Source organism: Ovis aries, chromosome 7, assembly GCF_016772045.2.
Source record: "Ovis aries strain OAR_USU_Benz2616 breed Rambouillet chromosome 7, ARS-UI_Ramb_v3.0, whole genome shotgun sequence".
Lineage (NCBI taxonomy): Eukaryota > Metazoa > Chordata > Mammalia > Artiodactyla > Bovidae > Ovis > Ovis aries.
Genome location: NC_056060.1, coordinates 98,858,985 through 98,871,417, shown reverse-complemented (window position 1 = coordinate 98,871,417; position 12,433 = coordinate 98,858,985). Strand labels below are relative to the sequence as shown.

Genomic DNA, 12,433 nt, shown 5'->3' with positions numbered 1-12,433 from the left:
GCATCTGTCTTGGGCGCCTTGTGCTCTGCGCTGCCCAGCCTCTCTTCCACGTCTCCCATCTCTTTCTCTCTCTCTGCTGCATTTCCTATCATGTCTTTAGATCCATCTTTCAATTGACTAATGTTTTGTTTTCCACAACTCAATTGCATTGCGTTTTTTAATTTCAGGAGTTATATTCTTCAGCTCTGGAAATTCTGCTTGAGGCATCCCCAAATCAACCAAGTCTGCCTGGTTTTAGTAATCCAGTGTGTCTAATATTTGCCAATTCCCTCTTTTATTTTTATTTTTTTGGTACATACGTTACATTCTTTGTCTAATTATTGCAGTATTTTCAGACTTTACAGTTCAGATTCTATGGGGTTTTTTTTCTTTTTTCTGTTTTCTCTTACAGTGGCTTATTTCTTTTGTATTTAATTATTTCTTTTTTTTTAAATTGTGAACCTGCATTCTTTAAAGTCTTATATGTGAGAGTTCTTTGGGGTTTGAAGTACGTTCTTCCAAAAAGGGTCTGTGTTTCCTCTAGGAGGCGCCACTGGGCACTTTAAACTGAATATAGCTTGGGATCTGTTGGTCCACACGATAGAATTCTGGCCTCACACCCACAAGACTTCAGACTCATGGCTTAAAACGCTCAAGGGAGGCTTTTCTTGTCTCCAGTTCCATCTGGAGCTGAGGTCAGGTTGGCCTTTATTCCCCTGTCTGCCGCTGATTCCCTGGGATCTCACTGAAGGCCTCAGCATTCACGGGTCCCCGCATTCCACGTGGCGTTTTCGCATTTATTTGTTCCTATTTATATGCTATTTGGTGATTTTAGGTTATGAGCTCCTACTTGGTTCAGCTTGATACGCAGGCATCCTGATGGCCTTGGCCGTGGGTTGCTGTCTTCAGGAGAGTTTTTGCTTTGTGAACTTGTGCTGGGAGCCTGGGCAGCAACGTGTCTGAGGGCACTGTAACCCCCCGAGGGGCCTCAGTAACCCAGGAGCTGCCTGAGCTTCCCCCTGCAGCGCCCTCCCCGCAAGTTTGGGCTCCTGTCCCAGGGCTGGAGACCACATTTGCTCCACAAAGCCCTGCCTTCCTTACATGCCTGCTGCTCACATTTCAGATTTTGTCTTTTTTTTTTTTTTTTTTAAGATTTTCATCTGTGTGTGTGTGAAGTTCTTTTGGTCTGTGTGTGTTTACATGGATCTCCAAGATTCCCCTTATTTTCCAAGGAACCCAGCAATGACTAAAAACACATTGCTGTCCTTCACCCAGGGTCTTTAGTATGGTAGTTGGAAGAATGCCTTCCGAATATCTTTCCTTCCACCAGCTGGGAACAGAAGCGTCTGGTCGCCTCTCATCCTCTGTCTTTCTACCTGTGGTCCCTTTTGGACAAAAGCTCTGCACAGCGAGCACTGCTTCTGTAATCCTCTTAGCCCCACCTGCTTCTCTTCACACTTGGCAAAAGAGCAGAGTTCTCATGTAAACCCCTAAGAAGGACGACTTCGCCCTACATGCTCCCCTGCAGGTTGAAAGCCATCAGTTCCAGAGAGAACCCTAGTGCACAGGTGGGAGGGTGGGGTGACGACACGTAGAGGCGCTGTGTAATGGAACAAATCGTGCGCAAGTCCAGAGTCAGCAGGACGGCCGTGTCTGACCAGAAGCCATCCCTGAGCTTGTGGGTGGCGAGGAGTGCACATTCTCACCCTGAACTAATGTGATTTCTCAACTTCCATGTTGAGTATTTCCTACCGATTTGACAAGAGGATTAATACCAGGTTTTTACTTGAGATGAATAACACATGGTTCTGTGGGGTCCCAGTGAAGTCAGGTAGCTTTAATTTATGCTAACATGATCGTCGTGGGTACCGTTCCTTAGAAAATGAAGCTGGAAAATGGCAGGCACTGCAGACGTATCCCGCGTTCATTTTGATGAACGGTATTCGAGGGGGTGGCTAGAAGCTCTTCCTCTCCCAACACAGCGCGCCCGGCCCGCCTGCTCTCTTCTTTGTGAAGTAGTTGGCGTCCTGCAATGACAGACCCTGCGGCAGGAGTCTGACGCTGGTCAGTGCAGCCGGCCCACCCCCACCTTGAGCAGTGCTGCTTCGAGTGATAGATGTTTGAAGGAGCTTGTCGCTTCCTGCTGTGTTTGTGTGCAATAATAAACTCTCAGAGAAAGCTAACTGCATCACGTGAGAGGAAGATGCATTTACATTCCAACTCTAGCTCCCTGAAGTTCCCTCTGTGCGCCCGTTTTCATCCAGAGGCATCGGCAGTGTGCTGGTTTCCTGCCTCCGTCACAGGAAGCTCCCTTCCCGGGGAGGCCGGGGACACGCTGCAGTCTCCTGTTTGAGCCATCTTTGAGGACCAGCAGGGTCGCCCTGAATCAGTCACAGGGTTCCCTGGGTTTGTTCTGTCTGTCTGTCTGTGAGGTGGTGGAGTGGGGCTGGGGTTGCGGGGCGTGGATCTTGGGACCCTGCCCCGCCCCGCCTCGAATCCACGGGCTCGGGAAGTGATGTGCTTCTTTCTTTTCCTTCGCTTCCTGTGATGCCTTTAAGAAGGTCTCCATGCGCTGCTCTCATGCTTGCATATATATTTTTTTTTTAAGTATATTTGATTTACAGTGCTGTGTTAATTACTGCTGCTAAGTCACTTCAGTCGTGTCCGAGTCTGTGCAACCCCATGGACCGCAGCCCACCAGGCTCCTCCGTCCATGGGGTTTTCCAGGCGAGAGCCCTGGAGCGGCTGCCATTGCCTTCTCCAGTGGTGATCACTCCTGTATAGCAAAGTGATTCATTTATGCACATATATGTGTTCAGTTGCTTCAGTCCTGTCTAATTCTTTGCGACCCCGTGGACTGTATCCCACCAGGCTCCTCCATCCATGGGATTCTCCAGGCCAGAATACTGGAGTGGATCGCTATTCCCTTCTCCAGAGAATCTTCCTGACCCAGGGATCGAACCTGGGTCCCCTGCATGGCGGGCAGATTCTTGACCACTGAGCCACCTGGGAAGCCCTGCACAAGCAATTATATATTTACATATACACACATTCTTCTCTTTGCTATTCTTTTCCATTATGGCCTAGGCTTGTTTTGTCCTTGAAAGAAGGAGAGAGAAAGAAGCTCTCGGGTTCAGAACCCCGCCTCTTGTATGGATGGAGTGAGACGCAGCAGCCACTTTCTTTCTGGTGCGTTTCTCCGTCTCTACCCGACAGCCCAGACTTTTTACTTGAAAGAAGGGTCAGCCTGTGGGAAAGGAGGAGCACAGGGACCAGCACGTGCGCCTTCACCGGGGCGCGCGGAGAGTTCGCCTTTTGCGCTGCTTGCCTTTTCCTTCACTCCTTTGCTCCCAGAATCCTCTCCCTCTCCACGGCACCGCCCTGCCCTTCCCTGGGGCCACCTCCTCAGGGAGTGTCTGAGAAGGCCCCCCACCCAGTCCACCCGCTCTCTGCTGCACAATCCCACCTGCTATGGCGCTTGCTCAGTGCCTCCCATGTGGGTCCCCTCCCTGCCCGGCACCATGCTAGGCCCTGAGGACATCCCAGGGGCCAGGCCCTGCCTTGTGGGCTGACCCTCGCATGGGAACCATCACACAGTCCGTGGTGATGGTGGGAGGTGCCAGCCATGGAGGGAATTCGGGGTGCTGACAGTTGGGACAGGTGTACCCACGATCCCAAGATCTAGAAACATTTTCACTGGTAGGCGAGCCAGTGGGAAAGGGGGCCAACCTGGTGCAGCAGAAAGTCCCCCCCCCACTGCCCAGAACCCCCAGCACCTGCACCCACAGCCATACGCCATGTCCCCCACAGGCCTCTGTGCCCTCTCTCTGCCCCCTGCAGCCATAAGTGACCCCCCTCCCTGAGTGTTCCTCCCCAATTGCCTCACTGCCGGCCCCTCCTGTGCACCAGGCAGACAGGATCCACGCCTGTCCACACAGCGTGTGGCCGAACCCCATGGAGGCATCACGGTCCTCGCTGGTCCAGACACCAGCCAACGGTCACCCACATTGCACAGCCCCATGAAGCAGGGCGGGGCGGGGGGTGCAGACACTGTTTCCCTCTTGCCAAAAAGAAAGCACAAGGGAGGTCCGCTCCCTGCTGGGACGTACGGGCATGACAGCATGCTCGGAGTGTGACGGTCCTGTTGGGTTCTGGTGGGGACACGTAGGTGACCTGCTTACAGTGCAGATCAGAAAAGAGGAAGAGTCGGTCTGGTGGTGTAGCTGAGCACTCGAGAGCCAGGCTTCGCTTCCCATCCCTGCTCTTTTGATGAGCTGTGCGGCTCTAAGTAAATCACCAAACTCGCCCAGACCTCCCCTCTAGCATCTATAGAATAAGGGTGCTAATAGACCCACTTTATAGAGTTGAATGCGACCTCTGCAGATACACAGGCGCCTGGCAGGTGGTCAGCTTAGTAGATGGTAGCTTGTTGGTGTCGCAGCTGTGTAACCATGACTTGCTTCTCTGATCATCTGTGAGCATCCTTGTGAGTGTCTGGATCTCATGCCGCCTGGCCTGTCCACCCCCGGGACCCCCACCCTAGGGCCGCGCATCCTGAGGCGTGTGCGTGAGTGAATGAGGGAGGGGCCGAAGCAGCCAGGAGCTGCCACGCGGGGCAGGCGCCTCTGTTTCCCTGAACACCAGGTTTGGCCTGCTGACAGACTCCGGGCGCCGCCTTAAAGGAGAGCAGGCTTTTTTCCTCGGAAGGACCCAGCCGGCGTCCCCGGCGTATCTCCACCGCGCACTGGCGCGCACGTGAAACCCAGCACAGCTTGATTCTTACGGTTTGACAGGCGTGAGTGTGCTTCCACCGCCGTCACAGCGAGAGAGCGTTGCTTTGACGCCTCAGCCACACGAATGGAGTGGCCGTGTCCACGGCGGGAGGCCAGCAGGGATTTCGGGCCTCAGCCTCAGGGCAGAGGCTCCTGTTGGCAGACCGCTGGCCGGGCGTCCCCGCGTCTGCTGCGAGAGCTCGGGAGGCTGCCGGGGGCTGCTCCAGGGGGTTTAACCTGTCCTCTCTCGTCCCCGCCCTGCAGGAACGGCCTCCCCGGCTGCCGCCTGCGGACTGAGAGCGAGCCGGCGTGCGGCTCCCCGGTGGTCAGCGGGGACCCCAAGGAGGACCACACCTACAGCAGCGCCAAGGCCGCCGCCGCGCGCAGCGCCTCGCCCGCCAGCGACTGCGTCTCGTCCTCCTCGGCCGACGAGCCCGAAGAGTTCGCCGCCAAGGGGGGCCCGGAGGGCAGCGAGGGCAGCTGCCCGAGCCGCGAGAGCCACAGCGAGCCGGAGGAGGACGGCCGGCCGCGCGGCCCCCGGGAGGCCCCGGGCGACGGCGGCCCCGCGCCCGCGCACAAGAAGCGGCCGCCCGCGGCCAAGGCGCGGAAGGTGCCCAGCGACACGCTGCCCCTCAAAAAGAGACGCACGGAGAAGCCCCCCGAGAGCGACGACGAGGAGATGAAGGAGGCGGCGGGCTCGCTCCTGCACCTGGCGGGCATCCGGTCCTGCCTGAACAACATCACCAATCGGACGGCAAAGGGGCAGAAGGAGCAAAAGGAAACCGCGAAAAATTAACGAAAACAAGTCACTGATTTGTTTTGAACTTACGGCCATTTGGTTTCAGCATGTCAGGAGATTTCTAATGATTTGTGGCAATATCAGCAATTTATTATTATTTTTTTCTTTTCTTTTTCCTTTGGTTTGCTTTTCTTTCTTTTCTTTTTTTTTTAAATTTGCCCCCCCCCTCCTTGGTTTTGGACCCTTAAGAATTTTATGTTTAAAGGAGATTGAAGCCATAGAACTCACGTTGACACTCAGCCGTTTTACAAAAGCTTTTCATTACCTGAAGACAAAACCGAAAAAGCCAAAATGACCGTTGCTTCCTCCAGCTTGTCTCGGAATCCCGCGGCTGAATCCACAGGGACGCAGCAGTCATGCCGCAGGGACACACACCCAGCTCTAGAAGGCACGCGTGCAAGGTCCCCACCGATCAGGCCCAACCTTTAGGTTTAAGAGGTCAGGGTGTGCCCAGCGGGGGGTCAGTGAGTGAGCCCACGTAAGGCAACTGAGGAGACGGAAGGACCCCCGGCTCCCCTAGGAGCAGAGCCAGGCTCGTGCCACTGGGGCATCAGATGATGCCAGGAGAAGCCTTGGCGTGGCTCCACGCATGCAGTGTGAGGTGGGAACAGGGTGGTCACCAGTCCTCTGTGCTTCTTAACCGCAAAGCCCAGTAGCATCTCTGCAGGCAAACACTGGACCGCTCTTGTCCACCGGGTCTCAGTGACTCATGAGGAGAAACTGGGTCAGTTTGTAATGATGTTGCTGATCACTGGATTCTGTTCTGCATTAAATGAAAAGCAGGTTCCACAAGCCATAAGCCTGAAGGTTGGTCCTGCTCCTACGCACCTGTGCACACACACACACACACCACACACACGAAAGAGGGGAAAAAAATGCAAAAAACAAGCTATGTCTTCTTAACTGCCCAAGTGAAAATCAAGTTCCAAGAAATTACCATAGCTGTCAAGGAAATAATGGTACAAAACTTTTTCTGTCTGTCAAAATCATTTGATCCAAGTGGAAACAAAAAGCTTCGGACCTGCCATTAGTATTGAGGTGTATTTTTAAAAGTTGAAAGGCACATTGATGGACAAACTAAAGTAAAACATGGCAAAAAAAGAAAGAAAAACAAAACTCCTATACTGCCCTCAAAATGGAGTTTGCAATTAACGTCAGTCAGTATTCATCTTTGCAAAAATCAAAATGATTTCCACATTCAGCCGTGTAGCCAGCAGAAATTTCTGATCCACAATGCATGGAATTCCTTTGAAAAAAGAAAAAAAAATCACAAAAACACAAACTTTTTTTTATTCAAAAATAACAAAGTTCTTGTAAGGTAAATAATGTATTTAGCATGAAGCATGAATTATTTTCATATAAATATAGAAAATAGAGAAAAGGCTATGCCTCTAATTTTTAAGCCCTTAGGCTTAGAGGTTCTTTTGGTTTTCTTCTTTTTTCCTTTTTTTTTTCCTTTCCTTTTTTTTTTCTTTTTTTTTTTTTTCCTTTTTTCCGATTATTTTGTTTTGGTTTTTGAAGCAGGTGTTTAAGGTTTAACCTTCTTCAGGGACAAATTCTGACTGTTGGGGAGCTTACTCTGCAATACAAAAGTCTCTTCGTGTTCTGGTAGGGCCTGGATGGCGGCGCTCTGGATTGCCTTGTCTGCACTTCAGCCCCCGGCCCCTCTGATTCTCTGTTGAAAAGTGTGTCCTTTCTCTCTGTCTGTGCATGTTTACCGTGACGCAATAATCTGAGGGCAAACTGAGTCGTGAGTGTGTGTGATAGAGTCAAGAGCATTATGGGACGCTGACTTGAGAAAACCAGGACTGAGATTTGGTTTCTAGGGAAAACAGGCAGTGAATGATTGTGCAAATTCGCCAGGAGAAGGGGAAACACACGACTGGGCCTTATCGGATGAGGGTGTGAGTTAGGGTACCCGTGACGGAGAGAGTGCCGCGGGCCTGGGAAGGCCCAGCCCCCCCAGACGTTCCCCCGACGCCGGTGACGGCGTCCCCACCGCCTGGGTGCTCGATCCCACCTGGAGCAAAGCCCACCTCGATTGTGGGCGCGGCGCCCAGACCACCAGGTGACGGCGCGCAGCCCGGAAGAAGCTCCTGTTACCTTTGCCTGAAAGAAAGGAGTTAGGGAGATCAGAGGAACCTCTGAGAGAGTGTGATCTTCCGCCCACACGGAAGGGGATCTTCAAGCATAAAGACACCTGCTCTCAAGATACGGTGGTGAGGGAGAAGGAGGGGACTGGGGTGGTCTTCACGTTTTGAAACAGGCCGGGGTGGGCCGTGGCAGAGCCCTCCGCCCGCCCCGGGCACGGCCCGCAGCTCCAGCGGCCCGGACGGCGGGAGAAATTAACCCGTGCGTCCTCTGCCTCTGGGCTGCTGCTGAGAGGAGCTGAGAAAAAGATCTACAGCCCTTTGCAGGTCAGCCTCATTACTGAACCTGCGTGCGCCCAGCGCGCTTGTGCTGGGCGTAGAGAGATGGGGGTAAGGATGTCTTTTCGAAGCGCTCCGTACCCTCCGTCTCTCCAAACCAACGTCTGACACCCCAAAAGCCATCCGCAGCTGCGGGACCCGGGCGGCACTTGGTGGTGTCCCCTCACCAAGCCCCCCTCAGCCCCCCAACCCTCCCAGATCCAGACTTCCCTCCCGAAAGGCAGAGACAAACATCCAGGACTGTTTTTCTGGCGGGGGTTCCTTCCGATGGCGACCCCCACCGGTGGGCTGTCTCCCCTCATTTCCTTTTTCTAAAGGAGCAAAGGCCTCTTTTAGAAAATAATAAAATGCAATGTGTGTGATTTACTTTTCTGATCTCTTTGAGAAATAGAGAAATATCTTATAAAAGTGTGTTCTTAACTCCAGAACCACTCTTTTTGCATAAATACCTCATCGGGCAGCTTTTTAAGTGTTATTTCCTGCGTCTCCTGCAGTCCCTAACACAGGAGCCGCTGGGAGACCTAGGGGAAACTTTAGTGAGGGTACTTTTTTCTATTTTTCTTCTGTTTTTGGAGGCATACACATTATGCATAACCAAAACAATGGCTCAATTGTGTTTAACTTTGTATTTTGATTGTTGAGAAAAAAAAAAAAAAGAATCGATGTGTATGTGGCCGTTCATAGTGACTTCATTGCGGAATGAGGTTGTCCGTGTCCTTGCCAAGCCCGGGGGCAGAAGACACCCTCTCTCACCCCCTCCTCCAAGAGCAGTAGAGAATTTAAGCACAAGCCTCTTTGTGAAAGAGTATTTTGCTCAAGTGTCATTCACTCTAGTCTTGGAATTTCTTCCCAAACATCAGGTGTTCTTTTAGCTTCCAAACTACCCTGTATACTCATTTAGTCTTGACAGAAATCGCCTGAGCACCGCTCCAGGGGTGGGGCATTTTTGCTTTGATTTCTCCTGCTGGGAGAAACAGCATTTCGTGTGCATTCCAGTATCTCACATACGCACGTGGGGTGGGGGGTGGGGTCAGTGGGGAACTATAGCAATATTTGAAGATGCTTTGGGGAAACAACCGTGAACATGTCCGCACCGTGACATCCGCATTTACTTGTCGGTCCTAGGACACATTTAAGAGACGGAGACTACGCTCTTTCTTCTTAAATGCTATCCACATGGAAAGTCATTTTCCTGCTACTGCAGTTGTCTCTTATCTTTGCCTAGTACTTTGTGGAAAGGGTCTGCATCATGGATTTTCCCAGCCTTATGATACACCCTGAGCTCCTATTTCCCTCCCCCCTCTCTAAGCAGTATATGTATATGTATCTATGTATACACATGTTCAAGGGTTCTCTGGTCAAATTGTCCATCTGAAACTAAAGTGAACCCACCCCACCGACAACGGTTGGAAAAAACCCTGGCCAAAACAGCTGTGGCAGATTTTAGTCTGGCGGCTGCGTTTTTCAGAAGGACTGTGGGAAGCTTCTCCCAAGAGCTGGTTTTTTTTATTTCCCTGGGAGAGGCACAGGGTTAGGCTGGGCGAGGCCGTGAATACCACATCTCACCTGGGGGGCCAGCTTCGGGCTGTGGGCTTTGTAGCGTGAAGACCTTCCAGATGGCCTTTGTCCAGCTCAGTCCTGGGGCCCGAATGCTACCAGCCCCCCCGCCTCAGTGCCCTCCGCCCCGCACTCCACACGTGTGGGCCCCCAGCGTCTCATCCAAGAGCTCTCGGAGAAGGAATCAGAGTTCTGTACAAGTGACCTGCATGGGAGGGTTTTCCATATGGGATTGGATTCAACTCAATGTGACTTCTCTTTCCCTTTAAGCTTGATTCAGATTGGGACTCGTTTCTTTCTGGTGGATCACAGCTGCCCAGATGTTGCCATTTTCTTTTTTATATTTCTGTAGAGTATTTTTCTTTCATCTTCAAGATTTTTTTTTTTTTTTTTGCCACCAAAAGAACACACGTGAGCTCCGTGTCCCCTCTTGATCGTGACTTAACCAGTGTTGACAGTTCAGCCCTTCGTGTCTTGGTCCCAGCTCGAGTACTATATCAAACACTGTTATGCACATAACGCAGCACTGTGATCTAATTTAATACTTTTTTATTATTTATACTACTATATATAATATACATCAACACTTTTGCTATATAACCTAAGTGATAACCCTCTTTTTAGTTACCTGCCAAAACTCGGGACTTTGGTTTATATTGCAGTTAACACAGTTACAAAGTTGGAATGGTGTCTTTTTTTTTTTTTCTTCGTTGTAATGGAATGTGTAAATCAAAGTATATCCGTTGTGTGGTGTTCCCGTCCCTGGAGCCCCGTCCCTGGAGCCCCGTGAGGATGTCCACAGGGCGTGCAGTGTTCTGTGTAGACCCACCTGCCTTTGTGAACCCGTCAACCCCCCTTCCTAGGAGAGAGCGCGGCGATGGTGGCCAACTGCTCTCTCTGCCCCCTACTGGTTATTCTTGAATTAAGCACAGACTCCGTTGCTTTATCATGAATAATGTGTGTGACCTTACAATTCTTCCACAGTTCAGCAAACAAGTGCTAGCGTCACTGACCAAAAATTAAGGAAGGAAAATCCGATGTTTCAAACGATCCACCTTTTAACGGCCGAAACCAACGCGTCTATGGTGCTGCGTTCTGCTGTTGTCCTACTTTTGAAATCAGACCTGGGTGAAAGATCACTCCTGACTTAACTGTGATCATGCTCACAAGTACCCTTCCTGTTCGTTTTGTTAGCGCTGAAATCAAGACTATTTATTTGGAATAGATACAGCAGTGTTTTCCACTTCCTTTGCGACAGTTGAGAACAGCCTTCCCTACTTTTTGCCAAGAGTTAATATTCCATATTGGATTCGCAAAGACTTCGATATGGTGTATCTAGCAAACCCAGAAATTGTCTTTCATCCTTTCCTGACTGTGGCCTGAGTTCCCAGCCCCTCCCTTTTGTTAGATGAAACTCTTAGCACAAGTTCAGTTATTTAAACGTGCAGCATTGCTTGAGTGTGCGTGTCGGGCCGTCGACACAGCTGATTCAGTAACCCGCTGTCATTCACACTCACTACTTACACTGCCATGGTGACAATGTGGAGGAAGCAAGTATCCGTGTGTGTCTGGGAAGCATTACACGCTTGTACATTTTTTTATACTCTGATTCTGTAACATTTCTGAGTTCTGTTTTTGTTTTACAGAAAAATAAATAACGGTGATAAAGCAATCAGAAGACAAGAGGGTTACTCTCAATACTTGGGGTCCTCTGACCTCTGGCCAATAGACCTCCGTGGCCAAATTTATTCACTTACAGTAATAAGTTTTCAAAAGCCAATTTTCGTCGGTGTTTTTTTTCTGTATGAAACTGCCAATATCATGAACAGAAAGGGAGAACCGTAAAGGAGAAGGTGGCGTTCGGTCGCGTTTGTGTTGCCTAGAGGAAGCGTGGAGCAGGCGCAGCCCGCCCACCTTGAGGGACCTGATGGTGTTGCTTTGGAGGCATCCATCCATACTTGCATTTCGCATCCTTCGTATGTAATCATATTGCCAAAGACAAACTATTTCACCATTTATTGTAAATAACACTTTCCCCCAGACCTTCCATAAAGTTTCTGTGATGTATTGTCTTCCAGTTGCAATAAAAATGACTGAGATGCATCAACTGAGGCAGCGCCGCGTCGTAGTGTGTGCCCTGCGTCTCCGCACGCGAACGCTCAGCAGTAAAGGCGTCTGCGCTTGCGCGCGCCCCAGGCGGTGTGTGCCGCTCTTTTTGCGGCTTGGCGTAGAGCCTCCGCGGCGCTTGGCCGTGCCTTTCGCGTTGTGCTCAGCCACGGCCAGCCACGCTCTGTGCAACCCCATGGACTGTAGCCCGCCAGGCTCTCCTGTCCATGGACTTTTCCGGGCGGGAATACTGAAGTGGGCTGCCGTTTTCTACTCCAGGGGATCTTCCTGACCCGGGGGTCAAACCCACTGCTCCTGAATTGGCAGGAGGGTTCTTCGCCACCACACCCCCTGGGAAGCCCAGCCTCTTCTCCTTTTCAGAAAACCACACAGCTTTTGCAAACACAGATTTGCAGCCGAAGGCCGAGCTCACCTGTGGGTCTCAGGAGACGTCTAGGTTTGACCTAAAGAGTCACAGGACAGCAGACCTCCCACCGTGAACTTGTGGTTCAGACAGACTGTGCCTTTCATTTGGAAGTTGTCAGGCGATATACTAAAGTTGTTCAGTGGGGCTGGAGCCTGTCAGCCTATCCCAGGTCCTTGGGGCTTCTGCAGATAAGTTGCCAAACCCTGAGACTCGGACCCTGAGGGCCTCCGCGAGGGAGCTGGGTGGGAGGAGAGCGGCTGGGACAGTCCAAGGCCAGGGAGCCAGGACCCGGGCGGAGGAGAGGAGGGGGCGAGCTTGCAGAAGGCTGCTCCCTCTGAGGGTTTCGCTAGTGGGCGTGTTAGCC

At 51.4% G+C, this 12,433-nt stretch overlaps 1 protein-coding gene across 10 annotated transcripts in view; it reads left to right on the top strand.

Annotated features, from left to right (window-relative positions):
• The window catches only part of FOXN3 (forkhead box N3), a 447,853-nt gene extending 436,210 nt beyond the window's left edge, over positions 1–11,643 (top strand). For all 10 annotated transcript variants that reach the window (XM_042252852.1, XM_042252851.1, XM_042252846.1 and 7 more), the window contains one exon: positions 5,016–11,643. In XM_042252852.1, coding sequence (XP_042108786.1) covers positions 5,016–5,547 — 532 coding nt within the window. In that variant the 3' untranslated portion in view covers positions 5,548–11,643. The remainder of the gene's footprint in view (positions 1–5,015) is intronic.
• Positions 11,644–12,433: the final 790 nt, after the last annotated feature.